This window comes from Ostrea edulis, chromosome 1 (genome assembly GCF_947568905.1).
Source record: "Ostrea edulis chromosome 1, xbOstEdul1.1, whole genome shotgun sequence".
NCBI lineage: Eukaryota > Metazoa > Mollusca > Bivalvia > Ostreida > Ostreidae > Ostrea > Ostrea edulis.
The window spans coordinates 19,430,126-19,457,346 of record NC_079164.1 but is presented as its reverse complement, the minus strand read 5'-3'; the positions used below and the strand labels follow the sequence as shown (position 1 = coordinate 19,457,346).

The following is a 27,221-nucleotide window of genomic DNA, read 5'->3' as shown; positions in this document are numbered from 1 at the left end:
GGTTTGAATGTTCTTGGAGACAGTGACATTAATGCAGTGACTGGGGTTCTCAAACTCTACTTCAGGGAGCTTCCAGAACCTCTCTTCTCAGAAGCCAGCTACAAACAATTCATAGATACCATTGGTTAGCAGCGTCGATTCAGCTCTGATTGCTTTATAAATGCTTGTCTTCAGTTTGTATTTAGTAGTAGACAGTTTAATTTTGTTGGTGTTTGATTTTCACACAAAGCTTTTGTGAAGAATTTTGTAGTTCCAAGCACAATATTTTATAAGATAGCATATATATGATTTTGTAGGTTTACATGATGGAGATGCTAAAGAAAAAGTTTTCCTTCAACTTCTACATGACCTTCCAAACGAGAACTATTACTGCATAGTAGCTATTGTAGAGCATTTAGTCAGGTAGTTTATAAACCTTTACATGTATATACATGCAGTCAATATGATGTACTCTAAAAATTTGTCTTAACCAGTTTAGACCCATTCCACTGGGTACAAACGAAATACTAGTGTACATATACTTAAAATATTAGTGTACATTTACTTCAAAAAAATATAATATAATTAAATATGATATAATTTTTATGTGAGAAGCTTCAAAACTTGCACATACAATAAACCACTGTTACAGCAAACATGCTTATTAGGTCACCTGAATTCATTCAGGTGACCTATTGCTATCTGTTTTTGTCCGTCGTCGTGCGACGTGCGTCGTGCGTTAACATTTGAACATTTTCAGCTTCTTCTCTGAAACCCCTGAACCAATTTCAACCAATTTTGGCATATAGCATCTGTGGGTGGAGGGGAACAAAAATTGTGAAATTCGTGGTCCCTGCCCCCCTGGGGCCTGAGGGGTGGGGCAAAAACCATCAAAATGAGTGTAATTTTAAAAAATCTTCTTCTTTACTCCTGGACATCAAGAAGCCAAACTGTGGGCATAATTATAATGAGCGTTGAGCCCTCTACCAAAATTGTGAAATTCATGGCCCCTGGGGCAGGGGTTCTTGTGTTAGGGTGGGGCTCTATTGGTCATATAGTGAAAATGTAGAAATTCTTTGAAAATGTTCTCTGTCTCTGGGTATTAAGTAGACAAACTAATAGCATGGTAATGATGAGCAAGGATGCCTCTTTATACCCCCCGCAACAAGTTGTGGGGGGGTATACTGGAATCGGGTTGTCCGTCTGTCCGTCCGTCCGTCCGTCTGTAGACGCATTGGTTTCCGGGCTCTAAAGCATTATCCTTTCCACCTACCGTCACCAAATCATATATATGGACTACCCATGGGATGAAGATGTTCCCTATCGATTTTGGGGTCAAAAGGTCAAAGGTCATGCGCACTGGACATCGAAGTAGCAACACTCAGAAAAGAGGTAGTTTATACCAATTACCAACACCCTTTGGGAGATTGGGGTAAGCAGGGGTTATTCTTAGTGAGCATTGCTCACAGTACCTCTTGTTAAAAATTGTGAAATTCATGTCCCCTGGATCAGGGGTTCTGGTGCTAGGGTGGGGCTCTATAAGTCATATAGTGAAAATGCATTATTTCTTTGAAAATCTTCTTCTCTGTCCTTGGGTATTAAGTCGACAAACCAATAGCATGGTTATGATGAGCAAGGATGCCTCTTTCAAAATTGTGAAATTCATACCCCCTGAGTCAGGGGTTCTGGTATTAGGGTGGGGCCCTATTGATCATAAAGTGAAAATGCATTTTATTTCTTTGAAAATCTTCTCCTCTGCTGCTGGGTATTAAGTAGACAAACTAATAGTATGATAATGATGATCAAGGATGCTTCTTTCAAAACTGAAATTTATGGCCCCTGGGTCAGGGGTTCTGGTGCAAAGGCGGGGCTGACCACATAGCTATTCAATGTTTCTTCCATCCAAAAGTAAAATTCTTATATTTAAACACAAACCTAATTCAAACATTGGAAGGTTGTTACATGATACTCAGGTGACCTATAAGGCCCCTGGGCCTCTTGTAATGAATTCATGTTTACAGTGAAACATGGTTACAGCAAACACACATATAATGAATTCATGCTTACAGTGAAGTGATTTTCATTTCCTGTAGTTTTAGAACATAATGTTATAAACTTATTAGATATAGTGAATTAAGTTTTTATAAAGAATTAAAAAAGTTTTTTCCTCAGCACTTCGCTATAAGTGTGTTGTACTGTACATGTATTTAGAGTCACACTTTTGAAATATACTCAATCATGTTTCCACTTTAGAGTGAGCAAACTGGAGTCTAAGAATAAAATGTCACTCAGTAACTTGTCAACGGTGTTTGGCCCCACCCTCCTTCATCCTGCGGTCAGCGACCAACAAAATCCCACTCAACTGATGCAGGATGCCCAGGATGTCTTTCTTCAGGCGGGTGTGCTGTACTTTCTCCTACAGCTGGCAGCCAGTGGGCGGAACATCCGGAGGTGTGAAGCTACTATTGAAATGCATGGGGAGGACAGGCTAGTGTAGAGGTGTGGATCTAATGGGAGTGGGAAGGGGGTAAATGGAGAAAAGCTGGAAAGAGTTGGCATAATCTAGTCCATGTTTAGTTTAAGAATGTCTGACCAAGAGAGTAGTAGAAATAGATATTCGGGGAAAAAAAGGTGTTGTATGTTGAAGCAACTTGTACAGTCTGTGAGTATTTAATGGGGGAAAGTGACATAGAAGCAAAATATTAGTATTAGATTTCATGTATGGTTTTCTTGCCTTCATACTGGATGAAATGAATTTTTCTGTGCTTGTTAATCAAAATCGTATGTTACAGTATTTATTAAAATTATCAATTTCAAGGTTGCCATAGATAAAGGAAAGTAAAAGAAAACAGAATATGAACTTGGACGGAATTTACAGAATCTATCCTGTAAATGATATAAGATACAAGTAGACATTTGTTACAATCAGCCATAGATGTCTTTCATTTAGTATTCAGCCATGACATTTTAATTGAAATGATGAAATACATGTATATGTACATGTATATATCATATAGTAATGCTTGTATCAGTGTCCTATAATTGGATATTTAACGAGGTGCTTATGCAGAACAGCAATATATTTCTTGTTCAGCAATGTACTTGTGTGTTTAAGCCGTATCTATTGGTATTTAGTGTGTTTCTAGTACTGTTAGAAATACCAGTATTGAGGAAATCTAGAAATATTCCCTACTTTTTCAGAAAGTGAGTAAATTTTGTAAACGATAGAATAAAAATTACATTTCTTGCATACATTTTACTCAATCAAACAAGCAGAAGTTCACTTATAATTCAGTTAGTGACTCATGTTTTAGTAATACCTAATATAAAGAGGATCTTGCCATGCTTGTTTTCAAATTGCATAATGAGGATGTTACATAGTAATATTACTTACTAAGTTAGTAACTTGAGATCTACAGCTGTGTTTTTTATTTCCTAAATTTCATTTGTTTTCTTTGTGAATGAGATTTAAATAATATTCTGAAAGATCAGATTCACAGAATTAAATGTGCGTAAAAACAACAAATGTACATACATTCTTCCTTTTCCTTTAACACAAATGATAGCTTATAGTGTTCAATAGAACATTTTATCCATCTTTTTATGAAGAGGAATTTGTACATATTTTGAAACACGTTATGGATATGTTGTTACTTTTGTACCGGAATGATCTATGTTTGTTCCGTAATTAAACATGTTTTCCCACGATGCAATCATAGCAGCAATATGCATTTTGTTATTCAATATCTTTTGATTATCATAGAACGTGTTTGGAGTATTGCGGGTACGCAGATATATAGTTATACCGTGTATGTTGTTTGTGCAATATTTTATTGTGTTTTTTTTTAAGCCAGAAAGCTATGTATGATGTACATGTGGTAGACTAAGTGTTTAATTCTCTAGTAGTATGATAAATGTCCAAACATATCTCTGTATTTATTAAAGTGCGTTTGATGATACTACAACTTAAGGAAAACAGCTCGGAAACTGAAGCCATTCCATAGTGGAGCATATGCATCCTTTCTTTTAAAGGATTTTTGTCACACTGCCCTGTTGAACAAGTGATTCATCCACCGATGTGGTGGTATTTTTTTTTTAGCCTGATTGTTAATTTGGTATCAATACTGAATTTCAATATCTGCATTGACTGATTCATTCTTGTTTGGACATGGACATTAATTCATTGTTTCAATATTATTGATAAAGCAGTGTCATTAATAGATTCACTCAACCATTTTTTCTGTACAGCTGTAAACTATCTATTCTTTTATCAGATACAGTTGAACATCAAAATCTCAAATACCACGGATATGTTGAAGTGAGTCGCAAGTCCGAACTACATCTTCTTTATGTATTTTAACCACAATATCTTGAACCCTTAGATATCTCTAAGTTTTTTCTTGGCCCCATTGAGTTTGAGATAATGAGGTTTGACTGTATTTTGCATTTTAAATCCTTTAGACCTTTTCTTTTTCATTCTGATAAATCAAATTGCTGGTAACCAGTTGTGGGCGTATGAATATTGCGTGTGTAGTTTCTCTGTTGTTTCTGATGGTGGTGTTTGTATAACTTCACAGTTTTGAAATGTTTTGTACGGAATTTTATGCATGTACATATACTTACACTTATATATGGAAGAATTAAGTTTATCAGATAACTCCACTTAGTGACAGTGATTTAAAAAGCACTCGCAACCACTTCATTTTAAAATTTATCAATGTTATTTCTCATATTATTGTACTTTCTGTAGGAAATGTAGAAAATAAACAGATTGTTCCTGCATATACTACATATATAATGTAGTATGTATATAGATGTAAATTCTTTTGTATTTTGTCTAATGTTACTCATTTGTTAATCTTGCACAATGTTCAAATGTTTATCGTGCTAATTTATTATAAATCCGTGTTACTTGACAAGTTCTTTTAAAATATGCCCTCATTCAAAACTTTCAAAATGATATTAAAGGTAACCTTTTGTTTTTGGTTCGTTATTTTAAGTTCAAATTGTTGATAATGAAACTGTGATAAAATCAAAATTTACGAAAGTTGATACACAAGTTTTCAGTGGTTGCTTTATTGTACCTGTTTTAGTGTTTCAGGATGCTCCAATAAAGTTTAATGAATATATACATGTATATGATTTTTTTTTTCTCGTTGGGCACTTGAGACGTCCACGCCCTATTCTCTCAAGAGGGAAGAGGACAGGCATAGCCACTTCTCTAGAGAGAATAGTCCGCGCCCGAGAGACACATACAACTGTATCTAATCCTTTGTGATCATGTGAATTTCACAACATTCTGGGTCTACAGGCTACAGCTACAATCACCCCACCTGTCTTGAAAGGTCCATCACATCTACAATTTCATGTGGTGTTTCTCTTTGAGAAGTGATTAAATTAATGTTTTCCAGCTTCATGTTTTAGCCGCATAACAAACGCATTTCTAAACAAATCATAATCAATTATTTCATTTACCATTTCATTAATATAAATTTGATAATCATATGCAATAACTACAGAACAAAATTGTCAGCACATGGGGGAAAATGTAGTTTCTGCTTAATCAACCAGGTTTATCAAATGCAAGAGCATTGCTAATGGTGTTCTTTTGCGAAGCACTGTTGTAGAAACCAGATGGAGAAATTTGGATATAGGGCAGAATTGTTGTTCATATAATATGCAAGGGAAAATTCAAGAGATATCTTTAAACTCGCTACAAGATACCTTTAAGGTTGACAAGAGTTACCTTTATACTTGAAACGAGATATCCAAGATACCTTTAGATTTAATAGTTGAAATAAAAATATGTTGGAGTTCCTCATAGACAATATCTTCGTAGTCTTTGCTGATCAGGTCTTCCAACAGTCTGTTGGAATTCCCATGGGCACGAATTGCGCTTATTTGTTAGCTGACCTGTTTTTATACTTATATGAAGCAGAATTTACTCAAAAACTTCTACACGAGAATAAATCTCTTGCTGTGGTCTTCAATTCAACATTTAGATATATCGACGACGTTTTATCTATTAACAATAATAATTTCCATTCATATATCGATTCGATATATCCATGTGAACTCGAAATAAAAGACATCACAGAGACGTCCACTTCTGCTTCATACTTAGATATTTTATTGAAAGTAGATATTGATGGCAAACTAACAAGTCAACTTTATGAAAACGGAACGATTTCAGCTTCTCCATCGTCAACTTCCAATATTTATGTAGCAATCACCTGCATATGGTGTGTATATATCTCAACTGATTCGATACGCAAGAGCTTGTTCTGCGTATGATCAGTTTTTAAATCAATTCAGGCTACTGACAAACAATTTTATGGTGCAGGGATTTCAACGGTCTCATTTAAAATCAGCATTTCGCAAATTATATGGTCGTTATAACGATCTAGTTTACCAATACAACCTGTCATTGTGTTAAGTGCTGTCTGACGTGTTTCACACCGATTGTTAGGTCGTTCTTGACACACTGATTTTGACTACGAATAACTCATGTCACAGTTCCTATCGCGATGTTGGATTGATCATTTTCCATTACAAATGAAATTTTGATGCATTTATGGGTCAGAAATAAACCGAAATGCCAGCAAAACTCAATAACTCAGTAAAAAAAAATTTTTACAAGTTATTTACAACTACTTACAATGAAATATATCAATGAAAGAGTACTAACGTAGATTCGTGAAAGTCCAGAAAACATTGACATATGTTCACCGCTGATCGGAATTCACACTCAAGGCTAAGCCTATTTATAGCGCCGTCAAATCATGAAATACAAAAGTCCCCACTAACGTAGTTTCCAAGGTAAACCTGCAGAGTGTTTAACAACAAACTCCTACAGTCTATCTAAAACATAATTCTGCAAGTTATATATATTTGATATACACTGCATACTGAAGAATACTCTGGAAGTTTAAATGGGTCATATGTTTATTGATAAACGATAATTGAAAAATACACCTAATACACATGTATGGAGCGCCAAATTAACATAAACTCAAATAATTGAAGATATCACCTAATACACATGTATGGAGCGCCAAATTAACATATCAATTATTTGAAGATATCATCAATTCAATTATTGCTCCCTTTAATTGAATTAATGCGCCCATTAAATCAATTATTGCTCTCATCAAATTAATTAATGCGCGCTGTAATTCAATTATTGTTCTCATCAATTGAATCAATGCGCGTATTAATTGAATTAATAAGAGCAATAATAGATTTGATGCGCGCATTAATTCAATTATTGCTCTCCTGATAGTAGATGAGAACACCAATTTAGTAGAATTATTGCTCGCAATAATTAATTTAGAGCTCGGTGTAAATAATTTGATGATCTCTTTAATTCAATTGAAGATATCTTTAAATCATTTACAATGCTTTTGTATAAGGAATTAATGCGCGCATCAATTCTTTTACAGAGAGCAACAATTCAATTAAAGATAACATTAATTCAATTGTGGATATGTTGAATTGAAGATATCTTTAATTTTATAGTTGCTCTCTCTAAAAGAATTATTGCTCTCTTCAAATGAATTAAAGATATCATTATTTCAATTGAAGAGAGCAATAATTTAATTAATGTGCGCATTAAATCATTTATTGCTCTCATCAAATGAATTAATGCGCGCATCAATTCAATTATTGCTCTCATCAATTGATTTAATGCGCGCATTATATCAGTTATTGCTCTCTTCAATTGAATTGTAGCGCGCATCAATTCAATTGTTGATATCATTAATTCATTTGAAGAGATCATTGATTCAATCAAAGCGCGCATCAATTCAGCAGAAGAACTAATGCTATCATCAATTGAATTAATGCGCGCAGTAATTCAGAATTGAAGATATCATTAATTATTTGAAGAGATCTTTAATTCAATTGTTGTGCGCATCAAATGAATTGATGATATCTTCAAATAATTGAAGATATCTTCAATTATTTCAGTTTATGTTAATTTGGCGCTCCATATATTCCACAATACTGGCCAAATTCTTAGCATCTTTTGTGAAGAAAAATCATTTTCAAGACATATTAACAGTATACAAAAGACTATCTTGTTTCAAAACAAACAAACAAAATGTGCATAAACGGTGAAATGGAAACTACACTTCATCTGAGCAGTAAAATATCAAACTATGTTCTAAAGGATTCGTTTTGTCCATTTCAACAGTTTTCACTCGCATAGAGACGTCACCAACTTTATAGGGTAAGTATCACAAATTGACCTCTCCATGGTACTCAGGACCGGAGCAGTGAGGGTTCGTCATCGCCTATTCTAATGTCGGACAGTTGGTGAAGGAAAAGTCACTATCTTAAGTTGACGTAGCACCAGGATCGTCAATCGAACCCTTGACCTCCCTGTTGCTAAGCGAACTCCCTAACCACAAGACTTCAGCGACCAATATAGGAAAACATACAGCAAGAACATGAATTTAGATCATTACAACAGGGAGACATGTACATATTTATGAAAAGGGGAGCTTAATAATCAATTGATTTGCAACTATCTGACCGAGTATATGTACCACAAATTGTGTGAGTATGACTAATTTCACAGAATTAATTTCTGAAGCATTTTTCCACTGTCTGTTACAAACTGCAAAGTTCCGAGACTTGCAGCAATTTTGCTCTGGTATTCCTGCATGTGATCCGTCTCACGTATCCAGGGGGAAAGAATTTGGATTGGTAAAATGTTGTCAGTGCTAGCCTCATGTCTGTCTGCCAGACCCAAATACCACAAAATACGAAAGAACACATGTACAAGTAACAGCCATATTTGTTGCAAATAAAAGACCCTCAGATGTTCCCATTTTTATTTCAAAACTGAATGTTTACATTCAAAAGTTTTCGCCTTTTTTTTTTTTTTTTTTTTTTCACAATTTGTAGGGATAATAATTTCCTCGTGAATACGTTGTAGTTGTGAACAATGCGCGAATGAATCTTGACAAATATAGAACATTTGTTTTAATGGCTGGATGTTCCGACAGAAATGAAAGTAGAATATAAAAAATATATATTATTTTTGAAAATGTATGAGGGAATGGAGTGCCAAATTAACATAAACTCAAATAATTGCAGATTTCTTCAATTATTTGAAGATATCAATTTAATCATTGCGTGTTAAATGCTAAAATACCTTATGAAATCCATACTCATATTCAAATTGTTAAAGAAATTAAGATAAAAGGTTCGTTGGGTTTTGGTGGGGTTTTTTTTTTTTACCTCAGGCCACGCACCCCTTCCTGCATTCAACCTGAGCATCTTCAGTTCTAAGAATTTTTTAAATGCTTTCTAAATGGTTTTAAAAGCTTGGTACTCCCTCTTAAGTGTAGAATTTGGGAGTTCACTATTCACTACATCCCCTATTCCTTTCCATAAAGTCACGTTTTCTAACTTAAGTATGTGCAGAAACTTTTAAAGAAAATATGTTTGGTCATTTCAATAGCGTGAATACATTCATATTCACATTGGCTTCCTTTATGTTATCCGGGATTTGCCACTTGTGTTCTACATGTAGAAGTTTTTGAATAAATTATGCCTCATAGGAATGTAAAAATAGGTCAGCTAATAAAGGAGCACATTTCGTGCCCATGGGAATTCCAGCAGATTGTTGGAAGACCTGATCACCAAAGACTATACGATACGAAAATATTATCAATGAGGAACTCCAGCATCTTTTTATTTCAACTTCAGAGTACGTGTACTTGAATTAGAGTGGTGTTTAAAAAGTATTTTTGAATGACAAATCACTAGATCTGAATATTTCTTTTTCCAATTCTGTTGAAGAACACCGTGTACAATGCCACATGCGGGGACCGTGATTGGTGCAGCTCGGGGTCTGTAAATTCCAAGCGACGAAAGTAGGTCGATAAGTATTCAAAGACTGATTGTGTCTAATTAAAATAAATGTAGATAGACAAAAGTTCTGCACGGAAGACAATAGTTATTTACAAGCTAGCACTAGCAATTGGGGAGTCTAGAACTCTTTGGAAATGCTCAAACACTTTGACAATATACAAGTAGGGTAGGCGCCGGGTATACATTGTACAGATTTTGCGGTATATCTGATGAGAAATACCCTATAAAGTCCAAGTTTTTTTCGACCAGAAAGATTTGCTTTGAATGGGAACTCAATATCCTTCTGAAGAAACCAGCACAAAATCATGATATGCCGAGTATTTGAATGAAACCCCGTGTGGCGTAGAGGGGCCGAGACTCTTTATTTTTTGCAAAGTTTCTTACCAAAATGCACAACTTGAGCACAGTGAACATATAAATATCATATTCAAACTTGTTCAAAGCTACTCTGATGTTCGTACGACAAACCGATAATGACGTGTCTGACATTTTATGTCATAAAATTTTCATAAAAAGCTATTTTCTAAAAAATATTACGACTGCATCAGATGATTAAGACATTGTTTCATATTCTAATGGAATTGACATGAATTTTTAATAAGTTCAGATAATGAAATAGCAACATGTGGTTAAATTCAAAAAGAAATCCGGATCACCACCATTTATCATAACAAGGCTCTCCACTTATTGTAAAAAGGTTAGAGTAGGGATGGGTGACAAATGCGAAAAGTACCACACAGCTCGCTAACACATGTCCTTGTGTACCACCCCAAAGCTAGTACTACCACAGACTCCAACCTTGGTTACAATTCGACCTCAAATATCGGGGATATCTGAGGGTACTCTAGGCTTGGTATGCCAAATACACTCCCCAGAACCGATTGTATTCCTTCGTTTTTATTGAATCGTCTATACGATCATGGACCCTTTTTATCAAGCATAGATGTTCTGCTTTCAATGATGTCTCCTAGCCTCCGTGATTTATATCCAGGTATGGGGTGAGTGGAAGAAAACCCCACCATCCTCTGAGATGGTACACAAGGACATGTGTTGGCAAACTGTTTGGCACCTAAATGAAATATAAGATCAATGCGAATTGTGGGTTGGCCAGAATTACATATTGATAATGTTAAAATGCAACTACAAAACACTGAAGTCTCTAATCGTGGAGTCCCGTGGGGATCCGGGTTAGAATAGGTCCTCAGTACCCCCTTGCTTGTCGCAAGAGGCGATTAAACGGGGTGGTCTTTCGGATGAGACCGCAAAAACCGAGTTCCCGTGTCACAGCAGGTGTGGCACGATAAAGATCCCTCCCTGCTCAAAGGCCGTAAGGGCCGAGTAGAGGCCTAAATTTTGCAGCCCTTCACCGGCAATGGTGACGTCTCCATGAGTGAAATATTCTCGAGAAGGACGTTAAACAATATACAATCAATCCATCAATCTTTTACACGGCTCTGTACAAACTTTTACTTTAAATATGAAAGGGAGAGAATTCAATTAACTCGTGTGTTCTCTGTGTTGCTGAGGTGTTTTTTTTTGGGGGGGGGGGGTCCACATGTATGTTTAGCAAATTATGCTTGTTATATTTTAGCTGCAGAACTGTAGCTCTCTGGAAAAAAATATTAGGACAGACCAGAGAGCTACAGAACCACCCCTAGTATAGACCTTCGATTTACGGCGCACAAAAACATGAGCACGATTGAGATCTTTCATTCTTTGATCTGTCCCAATACTTTTTCAGAGAGCTACAGTTCTGCCAATGGCGGATTTAAGGGTGGGGGCGCAACCGGCGTACCCCCTAAAATTTTCAAAGTTAAGGTAAATCGTGGTCTCTTGTCTAGAGAAATGTGAACGATAAAAGAAGCAATAATTTCCTCTACTCTCGGAGACATAAACGACAAAAATTCTTTTGATTTATTGAATAACTTTTATTGGGAGAACTTGCATTTGTTCCAAAACCCTTAAAATTTGCGTCGTTTTATTAATTTCACCTTATTAAAAATACCAGAAAATGGTAAAATCGACTAGATAGGAGATATATTTCAAGCCCTATATAAACAAATCTGTAAAATGTAGGAGCTCTTCGCCCTCTGGGGCCCCACCAGGGCTCCGTCCGGGATCCACTGAGGCCTCAAGACGGCCGTCTAGACCCCCTGCCTCTTAAAAGTGCGCCCCTTAACTGCAATTCCTGGATCCGCCCCTGCAACTACTTATATTTATGTTACTCCCTCGGTGTGACCATTACTGGAAAAAAATTTTTTTAAATTTTTATTCAGTTAAATAGAGCGATCTACTCTAGACGTACAATGTAATAATCTACATGCTATATGCGACTTCATAGTTAAAGAGGTACTGAATAAATTTTTTTAATATATTCTAATACGGTACGGTATTGCATTTACTCTTTAAAAAGTCTTCGATATATGCTGCGTACACGTGCACTTATAAATGAGCAGTAAGCTGCAAATACTGAAACTCATAACTTCTCTCAATTTCTTAAATCATTGGTTGAATTTCATTTATTAATTATGTTTTGTTTTGATTTTTCTAATTTCATTTTTACCAGAGATATACATGTCTCTAGTTTTATACTTATCGTTACATAGTCAGAAAATTACTCAGGTGTGACAATTTCATTAATACCTGTTAGCCCCGCCTACTACAGATAAAAATAACTCTTTGGAAAACTTGTCCGACAGGTTTCAGTGAATAGAAAATGTTCAGGTAGTGTATCGATCGAAAATCTAAAAATAAACCACGAGACACCCTAAACACGCGAGGAGGGGTTAGGGGTAAAGCTTTCTGTATTTATACTGGGACCGCATCCCCCTCTGGAGGGGACAGGGAGTTATTCTTCATCGAAAAACGTTCTACTATAAACTGTAAAGGTAAGAATTACCGCATACTAAATCAAACTTTCTAAATACTCGCTGTAAAGCCGGTTTGTTATTGTGTGTATATGAAGGGTGTGAGGTACTAGTGGACAGATCAATGAAATATTTTTGAGAATTGAATGCAAATACTGTGATGTATATTTGATAACAATCTTTTATTAATCAGATTTTTCTCAATCATTGGATTATCGACATCTTGATATTGAATTCTGTATGTCTGTACGTGTGTGTACAAGTACTCACAAACTGTAACTGTACGGCCACATTGAACTAACACCACCTCTTTCTTCTATACGTGCAATTAATTATCAATTTAATTGATTAATCTACAAGAATGTTTGAACGAATATTTTATCAATAATTAAAGGTTATCACTCAAGACAAAAGTCTTGAGTTGATGCCTCAGACCATACTTGGACAAAACCAATGTCGTTATTTTGTTTTGCAATGAAAATATACTCGTACATGTATAGCTATCCTAATGCTTAATATCACTTTTTAGATACAAATGACTGATTGATTCAACATTTAATAAAATATCTCTCTATACTTTTTTCCTATTATTTTAATTCCATTTGAAAAATCAGAGTTATCTTTTCTTTAGTGAATGGCTCCTGATTAATGTATTTTTTTTCATTTATCTTGCTGAAATACAAATAATATAATGATTTTCTGTATTTAAAGCACCGTGCAATCATACAGCATCGAAAATGAAATTCTTGAATTCGTTGCTCTGAGGAGAAATCAAGGGACTTGCAGATCAAGTCAAAGGATACTCAAAAGGGCAATATAATTTATGGAATTTGCTACATACAGTGTGATATGATAATGTATTTCAGGTTTCAAAACCTAATTTCTCTAAAGTCCAAATATATTTACCAAAATTAATATTCTATTTAAGCATTAAACAGTTTGTTGTGTATTTCATTTTATTTCATTTGAAATATATAACCAGCTAGTGTGCATGCAGGAAATTTGATCATGAATAGTGTGTGTGTGAGAGGGGCGGGGGGTGTTGTATGTGTGTTGTATGAACACATTTTATGCTGACATATGTACCTTCCCGCCTTTTCGTCCGCTAAACATAATCAACATCAGAGTATCTAAACCTGTTTTCTGTATTGTAATTGGTCGAATTGCCATTGTGATGTCATTGTTAATGTTTAGTGTGACATTTTTTTTTTTATAATAGTGATGTCGCATTAATGTTGTGTTATAATACATTCTATTTTATTTTTTTTTCATAGTGAAATCATTTTGCAATGTACACATGTAAATAATGAAACATTTTTAATACATCATGCATCATTAATACATCATTAATACAGCTTTCGAACCTGCATGTTACAATTATTGATACCTGCTGCTTGATTCTCGAAAATTTCATCGTAATATGGAAACAACAACACAACGAAAACTTTGAATAGAACGATCTGTGCGTCGCTAACACGAAAACTATAATCTATTAAACAGATGAGTTTGTGGCTGTTCTTATGTGGCACACTTGCCGTTGCCATGGCACAGTCAACAGTTCTTCGAGAAAGCACGTGCACTGCAGGAAGTCGAACTGCCATCATTCAGCAGGGAGCCCAGGCCATGATCGGCGGAATCATCAAAATGAGGGGGTCAGGGACTGGGGGGTATGGCTGTGGCGATATCAGCACAGGTAAGTGACATTTTTAATGCTTTCTTTACATTCATATTTATAACGTACAGAATCATGAGAGGATCTAACATGATGCTATTCAGATACTATATTAAGCATTATTACAGAAGTATAGGTGAAACGAAATATCACACCACAAGCTCTTTTGAATATCTTTTGCAGGTTGGATGCAATCTTATGAGGCCATGCGATGGGCTTTAGACAGATTAAACAAAAAGAATACAATTCTGAATGGAGAAAGTCTGACAGACAGCTATGTTCCTGGGGTTAAGCTGGGTAAACATTTCATACAATTCAGGATTTCTGTTGAATTATCCCTAATAATATAGTTTTCTGTTGTATACATTATCATTTGGAACATAAATTAATTGATATGCGATTCCAGGTATATTAATGTTATTCTTTCCAATACGTACTATCTATATGATTGCTGTGTCAGTGATGGTGAATTTGTAAATAATTGTACTATACATGTATCATATGTCGTCTTCTTACACATGCATTGCTGCCTGATTAAATGTGAAGTAAGTCCGAGACAATTATATGAATATTCACATTGATCCATGTTGTTTTTCCCTCAGGTATGAAGATCTATGACTACTGTTCCCATAAATCCCTAGCCATTGGTAGTGCCCAGGAAATGTACCCACAATTCAGTGCGGAGTCCAGAGACTGTGTCAAAAACAATTCGCAAGTGATGCTAGGTAAATCATCAGTGCTATTTTTTTGTTTCAGAAAGCTTTGAAGATATTCAAATTCTGAATGAGTGAATCGGGGGAAACCCTGTGGGCAAAATATATCGTGGTGTGTATTTTTCGTGTCTATACTTTATCAACAGGTCTTATTGGGGCTAGCAGCAGTTCAGTGACTGTCGAGTTGAATAAATTCGCCACAGCCCACAAAGTCCCATTGGTGTCCCCGTACGCCACGGCTACTGAGCTGAGCGACATGGATCACTATCCCTATTTCATGAGAACGGTGCCAACGGATGGACCCCTGATGGATGTGAGTAACTTGTTCTGTTAGCTTTGAAATTGAGTGTATGCAATGATAAAGAAGAAAAACCCAAAGATGTAACGAGCATTACCCTTCCAAAGACGAAATGAAAAATATTTCTTGAAATATTTCACTGAAGCCGTTAATAATTGATAACATTGATTTGTCTGAATTGTTGGACATGTAATGTTTATTTTAGAGTACTTACTGGTTTCAATATAAGAATTTATCAGCATTGGTATTTCTAATTGTAGGCAATTATTGCATTCATGAACGAATTGAACTGGAAATACATAGTCGTCGTGTACACTGAAGATACATACGGCACGGCGGCACTGGACGAGATCAGACCTCGTCTGGCAGCCGCTGACAAATGTCTGACCCTGGCTGTATCTACCCCATCAACAGATGGCAGCATTTCTGCAATGGACAGAATTTTTTCGAAAATTCTTGCAACAAAAGCAACAGGAATCGTATACCTGGGGAATGATGTTGTAGCTGATGCTTTGCTTAGAAGGGGCGAAGTTTATCCCGATGCTGGAAAGCTTCAGTGGATTTTTACTGACAGTATTTCTCTTTCTGATAGATTCCCTAATCAGAAGTACCCTAGAGGAATAATTTCTATCTTATCGGGTTCTAGGAAAATCATAGAATTTGAAGATCATTGGGTCAGGATAGACGTTAACAACCCGTCAGACGAAAATCCCTGGTTTAAAGATTGGTATATGACGGAACATGACTGTCGCTTATCTGGCAATACTAACCCAAAATTCAATAATAAGCCTGACTGTCCCACACTGAGTGAGTCGGAGAGGCGCAACACTTTTGTACAAGATCAGTTTGTGGAGCCTGCTGTCCATGCTGTGTTTGGGTATGCTTATGCTTTCAAGAAAGCGCATCAAGATAAATGTGGTGGGGTGCCTGGGCTCTGTGCAGCTTTGTCTGCCATGACGACTACAGAATTTTACCAAAATTACCTTCGAGCTGTAGATTTTACCTACACAAAAGTAGAGCGAGTTGAAAGCTTGGCATCAGTCGGACTTGAGCCATATAATGCTCCAGCGAAAGTCAAGTTTGATGCTAATGGAGATATCATAAACCCAACATATGATATTTACAACTTTAATGATTACCCAGGAAGCCAGCCTTTCAAGTTTAGAAGAGTAAGCAATTGTATTTCAAATACCCTTCTCTCTAGTGTTAAATCAAATTCAGAATTGTTTACCCGATTGTATCAAAAATGTGCATGCAGTTAATGTAAATTATGATTACTTTTGAAACATCTTTTACAGCTTGGATCACATTTAAATGGACGTCTGGAAATCTTCAGTAACCGAATACGAATGTATGATGACAGTAGAGACAATTTGCTCGATCCATCACCTTCCTCCCTCTGTCCTAGCACGGGATGCATGCCATGCTTAGGGGTGGCAACCTCAACACCCTATATGTACATACCAGGGGACATTATCATTAACGGGATTTTCACAATTCATTCTGCCGGAAGTGAACCTTTGCGATGTGGAGCTTTCCACAGTAACAGTGGGACTGGAGCTAGACTGGCGGAAGCAATGCTGTATGCTATTCAGCAAGCTAACAACAGGGGCATTCTCAATAACGTTATGTTGGGTGGTCTAGGTTTTGATGACTGTATGAGTCCAGTCCTTGGTAAACTCCAGGTATCGGAGGTCCATCAGCACACCCGAACCATTACAGATTCTTCTAATAAAGCCCTAAATCCAAACACTATAGATATGTACATGGGATCGTCGTATTATTCTACCACTGTTCCTTTGGCATCATTAATGAATGATATAATGAGACCATTGCTGGGATACTATTCATCAAGCGCCAAACTCGGCGATTATCCGTTCTACAGATACATTTTCCCATCTAATTACTATATCTTAAAGGCAGTAGTTTTAATGTTGAAAAAATTAGGATGGAACTATGTGCAGGTTGTACAAACAACCAATGACTACTTTGACATAGCATTCTCGGATTTCAAAATGCTGGCAGCAGAAGAAGGGATATGTGTCGTATCTCATTTTGTCTTTGAGAAGGATGGAGATATGTCAGAGATTTTCGACAAACTCAAGCATGAGATGAATGTTAAACCTGTCTTTATTCTCGGATCTGACACCGACATGCAAATGTTATTGACTACCGTTAGAGCTAACAACGCTGGTGGCATGTTCCATTTTTTCACACATCTAACAGAACCTCAACATTTGCAAGGTGTTGAAGACATTGCAGATGGCTTGTGGACCGTCCATGCTGATCCGTTAAACATGCGAGGCTTCTATGATCATCTCTCCCGTCTTCAACCCAAGACGTATACACAAAACCCCTGGTTCAAAGAATGGTATGAAGAAAGATATAATTGTTCACTGGATGCATCAAACATGAGATCATACAAAACAGTCTGCGCAGACTCCGCACTAAACCCAATCACTAATAAGCTGAGCATATCTGAGGTTGACCTGTTCGTCTTTCCAGTTGTAGCTGGTGTATACGCCGCAGCGTATGCTTTAGATGAGACTCTTAAACATTATTGTGGAACTTCATACTCCGGAATCTGTAGCAATTTCCAGACTGCAGCCAATAAAGGCAATGTCTTGCTGCAAAAACTTGACGAAGTCGTATTTGAGGTGGAGTCCGGTAGAATGTTTAAAATGAAAGATAAAAGTGCTAACTTTGTTGTCAACTACCTGCTGTACAAAAATCAAACATTTAGAGAGGTAAATCATTTATTTTTATTCACACACATCACACGCATTGTATGTTGCATGCAATGTATTCACATACCGTAAACATTGAAAAAGAAGCCGCAACAAGTGTTAAGTTTGGTAAGAAAGTGAGGACTTTCAAAACCATCTCATTTTCAAATTGTGGCTTATCAAAGCAAATGTTCTACAGTATGTAAATGAATTGAAAAAAACCTACATTTTGTACCGTGCAAAATTTATTTTACAAATATGAAATAAAAAAGATAACAAATTTTATTTAAAACCGTTTTTACAAATCGAACGAAAAGGTATTTTCTTTAAACATTCTTGAGAATAAATCTAAGTATACTTTTTTGTTTTAAAGGTTGGTGGCTATAACTTTGAAACCAACGACTTGGTGATCCAAACAGGACAAATGAAAATATACGACGATCTCCTCGCAACTAGCATCACCCCCCACTGCACGGAGTTCTGCACAGAATGCCTTTATATGTTCAACAAACATGACTACCTAAATATTCCCGGAGACATCATGATCCCAGCTATGTTTGATGTTCACTACCCTGGACAACTCCCATTTCTTTGCGGAGATATTCGCTACAAGAATGGCTTTCAGAACACTGAAGCTTTTAAATTCGCCATTGATAGAATCAATTCTGGGAATGCATCTGTCAAGCTGAACAATGGCGTTACGTTGGGTGGAATTGGTTTTGATGGCTGCATGGACAACCACAGAGCGTCAACATTATTATCGGCCTTGTATGCCGGAGTGTACCCTTTAGAAAACGGACGATTTACAATTCCTTTGGAAAAGTTAACACACTGGCTGACATACAGCAATGATTTCACTATTGATACAGCTGGCCATCAAATGGCTGTCGTAACGCCGGGTGCCACCAGTCCCCTTCTCGATGACAAAACAGAGTATACAAACTTCTTCCGAACGATTCTTTCGGATAGTATGATAGCTAAAGCAATGGCGCAGACAGCGAAAATGCTGGGCTTTGAATACATTATCACACTGAACTCGCCAGAAAAGGGCGCTAGAGATTCTCTTGCGAAATTCATGGAGTATGCAAAGGCTGAAGGTATATGCATCGGAGCCTCTTATGAATTTGTGTCTGATGGCACAATGGATCAGCTAATCCAATACATCCTGTCTTCCACAACTCGAGTTGTTGCAGTATTTGCCGACCCGGACCGCTATATTGAAGACCTACTGAGAGCAAAATCCTCCAATAACATAATATTTTTGGCCAACAGAGTATGGTCGAATCCAATGATTTCGAATATTCCAATAAATCTATTAACGTACGCTGAGAGGTCTTTAATGTTTGGAAGGTCTCAGGTTCAACTAATAGAATTTCGAAATTACCTCAGCAACAAATATCCCGATACATATAAGGAAAACCCCTGGTTCTACGAGTTTTACCAGGATTTCTTTAAGTGTAACCTTGGCGAGAACTGGAAATTCCCATCGCAGTGCATCAACCCGCAAGGCAGATCCATAACGTCATGTAAGTCAAGATGAAATATACATATTTAATAGTTAAACTTAACTACAGTATATAATTAACAAACCCCTCAGAAAATACAGACCTCCGACAACTCCCCCATCTCGCCCTCACCTGTTGGCACATCTGCTTTTATGCACAGATTGCTCTCGAGATTTGTCAAACTCTGTCCGGTCGTCATGTCTTTTTATTTTGTATGCAGAATGTACATAGAAAAACTTGAAACGTCCATAAACCATACAAGCAAGACCAAAATCAATTTAGCCTCCTTAGCAGAAGTAAGCATTTGAAGGTATCATTATGTGAGAACTGAATGTGAGTGTTATTTTTTTTTCAGCATCGGGGAATTTTGTGGAAGATTACACGGTGCTACCAACCATTCACGCCGTGGAGGCTATTGCCAATGGTGTACATAAAACTCTGCAGAGGAAGTGTGGCGTCGGTTATACGTCCGTTTGCTCAAAGTAAGATTAAGAATTTGATAGAAATGGTTCACTGCACTTATTTCTAAGGATTTGATATGTAAGATCAAACATCCGCATTTAGGTTTACTTGTTACGGGCCAACAAGGAACAACGTTTTCCAAAACTAGATAAGAGTTTAGTATAGACAGTGTTTACGTTTAAGCAATGTTGAAGACACATTTTATCACACTTAGTTCCATACCTTTCCAAAATCAATGCAATAAATTACATATGTGTGTACATGTATTTGTGATTATATAATTGTAATAGGAATTCTATGAATTTTAAATTGTTTTGTAATATACAATGTAAAGTATGAAGTCAATCTTCACCTCTGTTGCATTATTTGTTCTCTGCAGATACTTAACAGATTTAGATACCAATAAAATGATCAATGAATTTATGGACAACATGACGTACACGGATATTCTAAATGAAGCATTCCGATTCAATGAAAGGGAGGTTTCGAAAGAAATGGGAGTGTTTGTGATGAGTAGCTACGTTCCTACTCAGGTAATGCGAGATTTGATTTTATGTGTATATTTTAGTCATGTATGTTCACTTATTCAGAGCAAGAACTGGGCATTATGTTGTCTTTTATTGTACAGCAAGGAACATTTGATGAGCAGAAAGTTACGTTTGATGCCAGTTTCCCTAACCATTATTATGCAAACATTAATGCCAAATGTGAAGGAGATTGCGCCGTGTGTTACGACAAAGGCGCGCGAGAAGAGAAATTCACTTATTATCCGGCAGACATCATGTTGATAGGTATGTGATGCACGTTGGGATATCAGAAAATTGCATTATCTATTATTATAAACCTATTGATGACGGCTAGTTTGAATATCTTTAAAATCTGCGAGAATCGAAAGGACATGTTGTAGATTTTGACGAGAATTGCTGAGAAATGTAATATCTGTTGAGGATAGTTTGTAAGTTGTTTTATGTGAAGATAAGTTGTGGATAAAATTAAGTTTACACTAGTAGTTAGTATAATCTACAAATAGCCATCAGCACTTAAACTCGTTTTATGTCGGGCTGTAACGAAAACTTTATTAGAAAGTGATGATTAATTTCAGGTTTGTTTGATGTGCATAAGAAAGGTCCGTCGCCTTTTACGTGTGGAGAGATTAACCACAAACACGGAGTGCAGTTAGTAGAAGCCTTCCACTACGCCATCCAATACATTAACAGCCGAAATGATATTCTACCGGAAGTATCTCTTGGCGGGATAGCCCTCGACGTCTGTGAAAGTCCTGAACGCGCAGGAAATCTCGTGGCCAATATACACAGCAAGAACCTCGAACTTATGAATAACCTAAACGTCCTAGATCCCTCAAGGTTTGATGTATATATTGGAACTATTGAGAGTGAATCATCCATCCGTGTTGCAGACGTTTTGAATTCTCTTGGAATACCTCAGATAAGCTATGGAGCAACAACTCTGAAACTGATGGACCAACAGAAATACCGCTATTTCATCAGAACTGTTCCGGCAGACGACAAACAGGCTCGTGCAATCGTTTCTTTCTTGAAACGGTTTGATCTTCACCACGTTCAAGTAATCCATTCTTTTGATAGCGTTGGAGAATTCGGACGGGAAGAATTTTCACGTCTTGCTTATCTCAACAGAATTTGCATTGCTCAGAACATCACTGTCGGTCAAAATGGCATAGTAGAAGCAGAAGACGCTAGAGCTGCTCTGAGAAAACTTTATGATAAACCTGACGCTAAGGTGGTTATTCTATTTGTCGATAATCCAAGACCATTTTTAGAAGAACTTGAGAAAGATTACTCTCTTAGGAACTCTTTTAGATTTATTGGAACAGACAAATGGGGCGAAGATCCAGATATGTGGGATGGCCTTGAAAATATGAAACGAAATAGAACTGCTGTGACCTTTGATATTGAAACCGCTGACCTGCCACTATTCGACATATATTTAGAAAACAAGACTCCAGATACCTACACATTTAATCCTTGGTTTAACGAATATTATGAGTTCATATACAACTGTTCTCTTTCCGGTGGAAACAAACCAGCTTGTCCCCAGAAAAAATATGGAATTCCAAGAGCCAAAAACTATGTACAGGATCCATATGTTCTTTATGTTTTCAACGCGGTTATGTCCGCAGCTATTGGGGCCGAGAAAGCTATCAAGAAAATTTGTCCTCCAAATAGTATAGGAGCTTGCAATCTTTTCCGAACCAGCGGAGAGAGGCGTCAAGAAATACTGAAGGGTGCTAAACAGGCTCGATTTGAAGATGCCACAAAGCAACCATTTTATTTCACAGAAACTGGGGAGAGTGATCGTGGGTATCATATCTGGGAGTCTCTAGAGATGCCAGGCCTTCCAAATACATACTATCTTGAAGACGTAAGTATTGCAATATCTTTAAGTTTCAAATGCTGCGTTAATTATACAATCTAGCGAATTTCACAAATATATTCTTGCAACAAAATATGTTTTTAAAAATATTCGGTGGCAGAATTGAAAAATATGGCAACTGTTTCCTTATAATTGCTCGAAGTGTAATGGGATTTAGTGTATTGTCTGTCCTCATCCATAGGTTGGAAGCTACAACGATACCGATTATCTGAAGATAGATGCCAGATACGATCCGAAATGGTTTGCACCATGCACTGGAGTTCCTTCTTGCACTTGCCCTTTCCCTGAATACCAGCCAACCAGGTACATGCTAAAGGCATCCACTAACCAACTGAATGTTGTATATCTGTCTGACATTCATGAATCGGATCCTAATAACCCTTATGCCTGTGGAAAGATTAACAGCGGTGGAGACTTTCAGAATCTGATGGCATTTTTTTACGCTCTAAATTTGGTCAATCAATACGTCAATCTTCCAGCTACTCTGAAACTTGGAGGTCTGGCATTGGATACGTGCGGTACACCTGGTAGGATAGGACAAGATTTGTACAGTTTACTTAGCGGAGAAGGGATATGTGGGGATGAAGGGGTCGGACAGGTGATTGACCCATCAACCATCATTGTTCATTTGACTACAAACTCGGATAATGCCATCGCTACGAGTAGCATTTTGTCCCCTTTAAAAATAACCAGCATGAGTCAGAGTGCAACTTCAGTGGAACTAAGTGATAAAACCATTCATAATTATTTTCTTCGAACGGTCCCTCCTGACAATATACAAGCAGTTGTTATGGCAGAAGTCATAAAAAAATTTGGATGGGACTATATCTCTGCTGTCTACAGTGATAATGCATACGGTAAATCGGCGATCAAAACCTTCTTACAGAATACATCCACCAACAAGAAAACTTGTACCACATTGAAGTTATCTATGAGTACAGATGCTACTTTAGTGGATGCTAAGAGTGTCATTGATGATCTTAATCAGAGAGTCGGCGCTCGTGTTGTTGTCCTTTTTGTAACGGCAAAGCACGCCAGACTTCTCTTACAAGCAACTTCAGAAAAGGGTCTGAATCAAAGATTCGTCTGGTTTGGAAGTGATACTTGGGCGAATGATATGTCCGTGGTACAAGGTTATGAAGATGTCGCTTCAGGAGCTCTGACTATTCAAATTAAAACCGAAATCATCGACAATTTCAAAACATTTCTGAAAACGTTGACATTCCAAAATCGTCATGGTCTTCCCGCAGATTGGTTTGATGACATCTACCAAACATTGCATCAATGTAGGATCCTAACAAGTGCTGTCAAAAAAACATACACACAGATTTGTTCAGGAAATGAGCAAATAACAGACGCTATGATACCGCAAGATCCATACGTACTACATACTATTATATCCGTTTTCATGATAGCACAAGGTCTAAACCGTATCGACACCTGCAAGTCATCTAACTTAGGAATCTACTCTTGTCTGTCTCTGCAGGATAGTAAATTGGATCTTATTTACCAAGGCATTTTGGATGCACAATATCGAGTCTTGCCTAGTGATTTGGGTGACAAGTCCTTCGATTTCAGATTTACAGAAGATGGTTACGGGGATATTGGATATAACATTCTTAACTTCCGAAGGGATTCTACATCCGGGCGATATGAGTATAAACAGGTACGTTATTTGCAATTCGATGAATCAGTTCACATGCCTTTGGTGTTTATTTCACATTTTACATGTACTTGCTTTGCTCCATTTGATATAGAATGTTATGTATCTGTTGAAGTGAATGAAAGGCGAAGAAAATAAATTTACTTGATGTACATGCATGTACTTATTGGATTTTTAAATGAATTTTATTTCTTACAGATTGGTACTTACCAAAGAGAACTGAACCTCGACAGGTCCCTCTATCAAGCCTACAGCTTCGCTCTCTCGAGAGCGCCCCCGTCGTCACAGTGTCCCATAGGAGGACGTTGTGCCTGTGAATACGCTAATGGTACCATCTACTATCAAGAACACGAGGGAACCCCCGGTGTCTCTTACTACAAACTAGACGATGGAAGTTATGTCAATGCTCAAACAGGGCAGATAATTCAAGTGGAAAGCGCTCCTGAAATCGATGATCGTTTTCGAGACATTTGGGGCATTATCGTTGCAACCCTGGCTGGTATTGGCGTGTTTGCTTCTGTCTGCGTGTTTATTTATCTGTTGGTCAACTATCCATTTAAAAGTGGAACAACTGTGCTGGGATTCATGTTATCGTTTGGTGTTGTTTTAATGTATGCCATGGTCTTTACATTCATTGTCCATGCTAACGATGAAGTTTGTGGACTCCGAAGGTTCTGTCTAGGTCTTGTTTATGCAATTTGTTATTCTGCTTTGTTCGTCAAAGTGGTCGACTGTTGGAGAAACAAGGATAAAGAAGTTGAATACACTGTTCATTACAAGAAGCTTGGTAAACCTTTGGGTCTTTTCTTCGTTGCTTGCCTACTTGTTCTAATTCAGTGCTTGATAAATACAGAATGGTTGATTTTAGAAAGCCCCAGGATGGAGCGTGTCATATACAACAATATGTTATGGCCGCGGTGTATGCCAGACAATTTCTATGACGAAGGTCTTGTTTTGTCGCTTGTCTACATCATGGTCATTATTTGTATAAGTGTTATTCTTGGAATTTTGTCTTGGAAATCAATCAAGAACCATAGGGAAGTCCGATGGATTCTGGGGATTTTTGCTTTAGGAATTCCTGTTTGGATCGTATCTTGTATCATTGCCACGCTGGGAGAATACAAAATGCGTGACCCAGCCATCGCCATAAGTCTGCTGATGAATGCTACCATTATGTTTGTGCTAGGTCCATTGCGCAGAGTATACCTTCTCAATGATTTTGACGCAAAACTTGAACATGAATCCGAAGTAGACGGAAGAAGCATTCGAGGTACTAATGTTACGTCAGCAATACTTACATGTGTTGTGTCTTACAAAGATAAACGAAAGCAAAGCATTTAACATTTCCTTCTAATTTCAGATTCAATGTATGGAAGGCAATATGATAACGTGGGGACACTACACGATACGAACTCAATGCGAGGCAGTTTAAACGTCCAAGAACAAATGTATTATCCTGAGAAAAATTGTGAGTCAATAATACCGGTACTTGTGAGTCAATAATACCGGTACTCGTGAGTCAATAATACCGGTACTCGTGAGTCAATAATACCGGTACTTGTGAGTCAATAATACCGTTACTCGTGAGTCAATAATACCGGTACTTGTGAGTCAATAATACCGGTACTCGTGAGTCAATTATACCGGTACTTGTAAATTTTGTGTGTTTAGAATTTGTTTATAGGGCTTTATTATTGCTAAATCTTTCGCACAAATTCGTTATATCTTAAACTACTTTGATATCATTATATTTTAATTTACATGTTATGTGAAACGGGGGAAACTTTCTGTTGTAGTACCGTATTGAGGAACCCTATTGTTCAAGATGAGGAACCCTCTGTTAACATGAAATTGGACGATATTGACCATTCGTCGGACGCTGACCAGAGGACATTAGACGTGTGTCTTGCCTGAAAATTTGTAAACCAGACTGTTATTAGTGCTGCATGCACTTCTAAATTTTACTTCCGTAAAAATTCATCCATTGTTGTTTTTTGAAGGACTGAAAGATTTTCTGTGATAAAAGTGAAATGATAGTTCTTACATCGACCCAACGATTGTCCATTAAGTAAAACTAGTTTAGAATTACTATTATTCGAATCTCTGCGCGTGTAAGGGGTATTCTTCTATGGAGAGAATGCGGGATGATTGAGAGTGCGAAATGATGCAACATGCAACACATTGAAATTAAACACACATATATACATCACGAGTGATTGCTGTCAGAAAATATATTTATGTACATTATTTTGTATATTGTTTATGATTATGAAGTTTTAAATATAGAATTTTGTATATTTTATAATACTGAGTCGTGTGTATTTGTTAACCTCCCATCGTAGAAAAGGAAATGACTGCTGCACTATAATCAAAGTCACTATATCTTATTTTACGTACTTTGGTATAAAAACAGCCTCATATTTGCGGCAGGGGGGTGCGAATGCAGAATTGTGGTTTGTGGCATTAACAATTGAGCAACCTATCCCAGCACGGTATTCACATGATACGGTTCAATTCCAGACCTACATGAAACCATTTTTATAGGCGTAAAGTAATATGATTTAAAGACAGTTGATACCCCCCCCCCCCCCCCAAAATGGATGCATGAGTTAATACATATTTTTGGCTTAGTAAGAATTCCAAAACACAAAAATAAAGGACTTGTACATTTTCTGTGATACTCATAACGACTTTGACGAACAAAGCGGAGTAACATAAGGAGGTTGTAACCCCCGTGACTATATTGATCTGTCACCGTCTAGAGTACAGGACGTCCTTCCATGAAAGCACGTGTGATTATAACGATTTCTAGTCAACTCGTACCCTGACCGACTCGTACCCCATGGCCCCATAGGTCAACTCGTACCCAAGAATCTGCCTATAATGCAATATATCTATGCGCATATAAGTAACATATCGATTAGGTACGAGTTGTCATCAATTGAAGAGGAGTCAACTCGTAACCAGATTCTTGGGTACGAGTTGACTTTTACCTTTTGGGTACGAGTTGACCTATTGGGTACGAGTCGGTCAGGGTACGAG

The 27,221-nt window shown here is 37.1% G+C and overlaps 2 protein-coding genes across 10 annotated transcripts in view; both read left to right on the top strand.

Annotated features, from left to right (window-relative positions):
- Nucleotides 1-5,108, top strand: part of LOC125663586 (active breakpoint cluster region-related protein-like) — a 26,174-nt gene extending 21,066 nt beyond the window's left edge. For 5 of the 9 annotated variants that reach the window (XM_056152981.1, XM_056152980.1, XM_056152983.1 and 2 more), the window contains 3 exons: nucleotides 1-124; nucleotides 297-402; nucleotides 2,233-5,108. The exon at nucleotides 1-124 is cut by the window's left edge and continues 11 nt beyond it. In XM_056152981.1, coding sequence (XP_056008956.1) covers nucleotides 1-124; nucleotides 297-402; nucleotides 2,233-2,476 — 474 coding nt within the window. In that variant the 3' untranslated portion in view covers nucleotides 2,477-5,108. The remainder of the gene's footprint in view (nucleotides 125-296; nucleotides 403-2,232) is intronic. The other 4 variants (XM_056152982.1, XM_048895855.2, XM_056152985.1 and 1 more) reach the window with 2 other exon arrangements.
- A 7,041-nt stretch (nucleotides 5,109-12,149) lies between these two features.
- Nucleotides 12,150-26,484, top strand: LOC125663585 (uncharacterized). Its single transcript, XM_048895851.2, has 16 exons — nucleotides 12,150-12,749; nucleotides 14,229-14,421; nucleotides 14,584-14,697; nucleotides 15,003-15,125; nucleotides 15,260-15,426; nucleotides 15,672-16,580; nucleotides 16,710-18,158; nucleotides 18,511-19,663; nucleotides 19,998-20,124; nucleotides 20,484-20,637; nucleotides 20,733-20,895; nucleotides 21,207-22,504; nucleotides 22,698-24,182; nucleotides 24,378-25,449; nucleotides 25,540-25,647; nucleotides 25,976-26,484. The coding sequence occupies exons 2-16, from the start codon at nucleotides 14,229-14,231 to the stop codon at nucleotides 25,984-25,986; spliced, it is 8,526 nt and encodes a 2,841-aa protein (XP_048751808.2). The 5' UTR covers nucleotides 12,150-12,749; the 3' UTR covers nucleotides 25,987-26,484.
- The last annotated feature ends 737 nt before the right edge of the window (nucleotides 26,485-27,221 follow it).

Excerpts from the sequence above, each read along its gene's own strand:
- LOC125663585 (XM_048895851.2), top strand. The coding sequence starts at position 14,229 with ATGAGTTTGTGGCTGTTCTTATGTGGCACACTTGCCGTTGCCATGGCA. Across the intron at positions 15,427-15,671 it reads CGGATGGACCCCTGATGGAT|GCAATTATTGCATTCATGAA; the intron begins GTGAGTAACTTG and ends TTCTAATTGTAG. Across the intron at positions 20,896-21,206 it reads GGCAGACATCATGTTGATAG|GTTTGTTTGATGTGCATAAG; the intron begins GTATGTGATGCA and ends GATTAATTTCAG.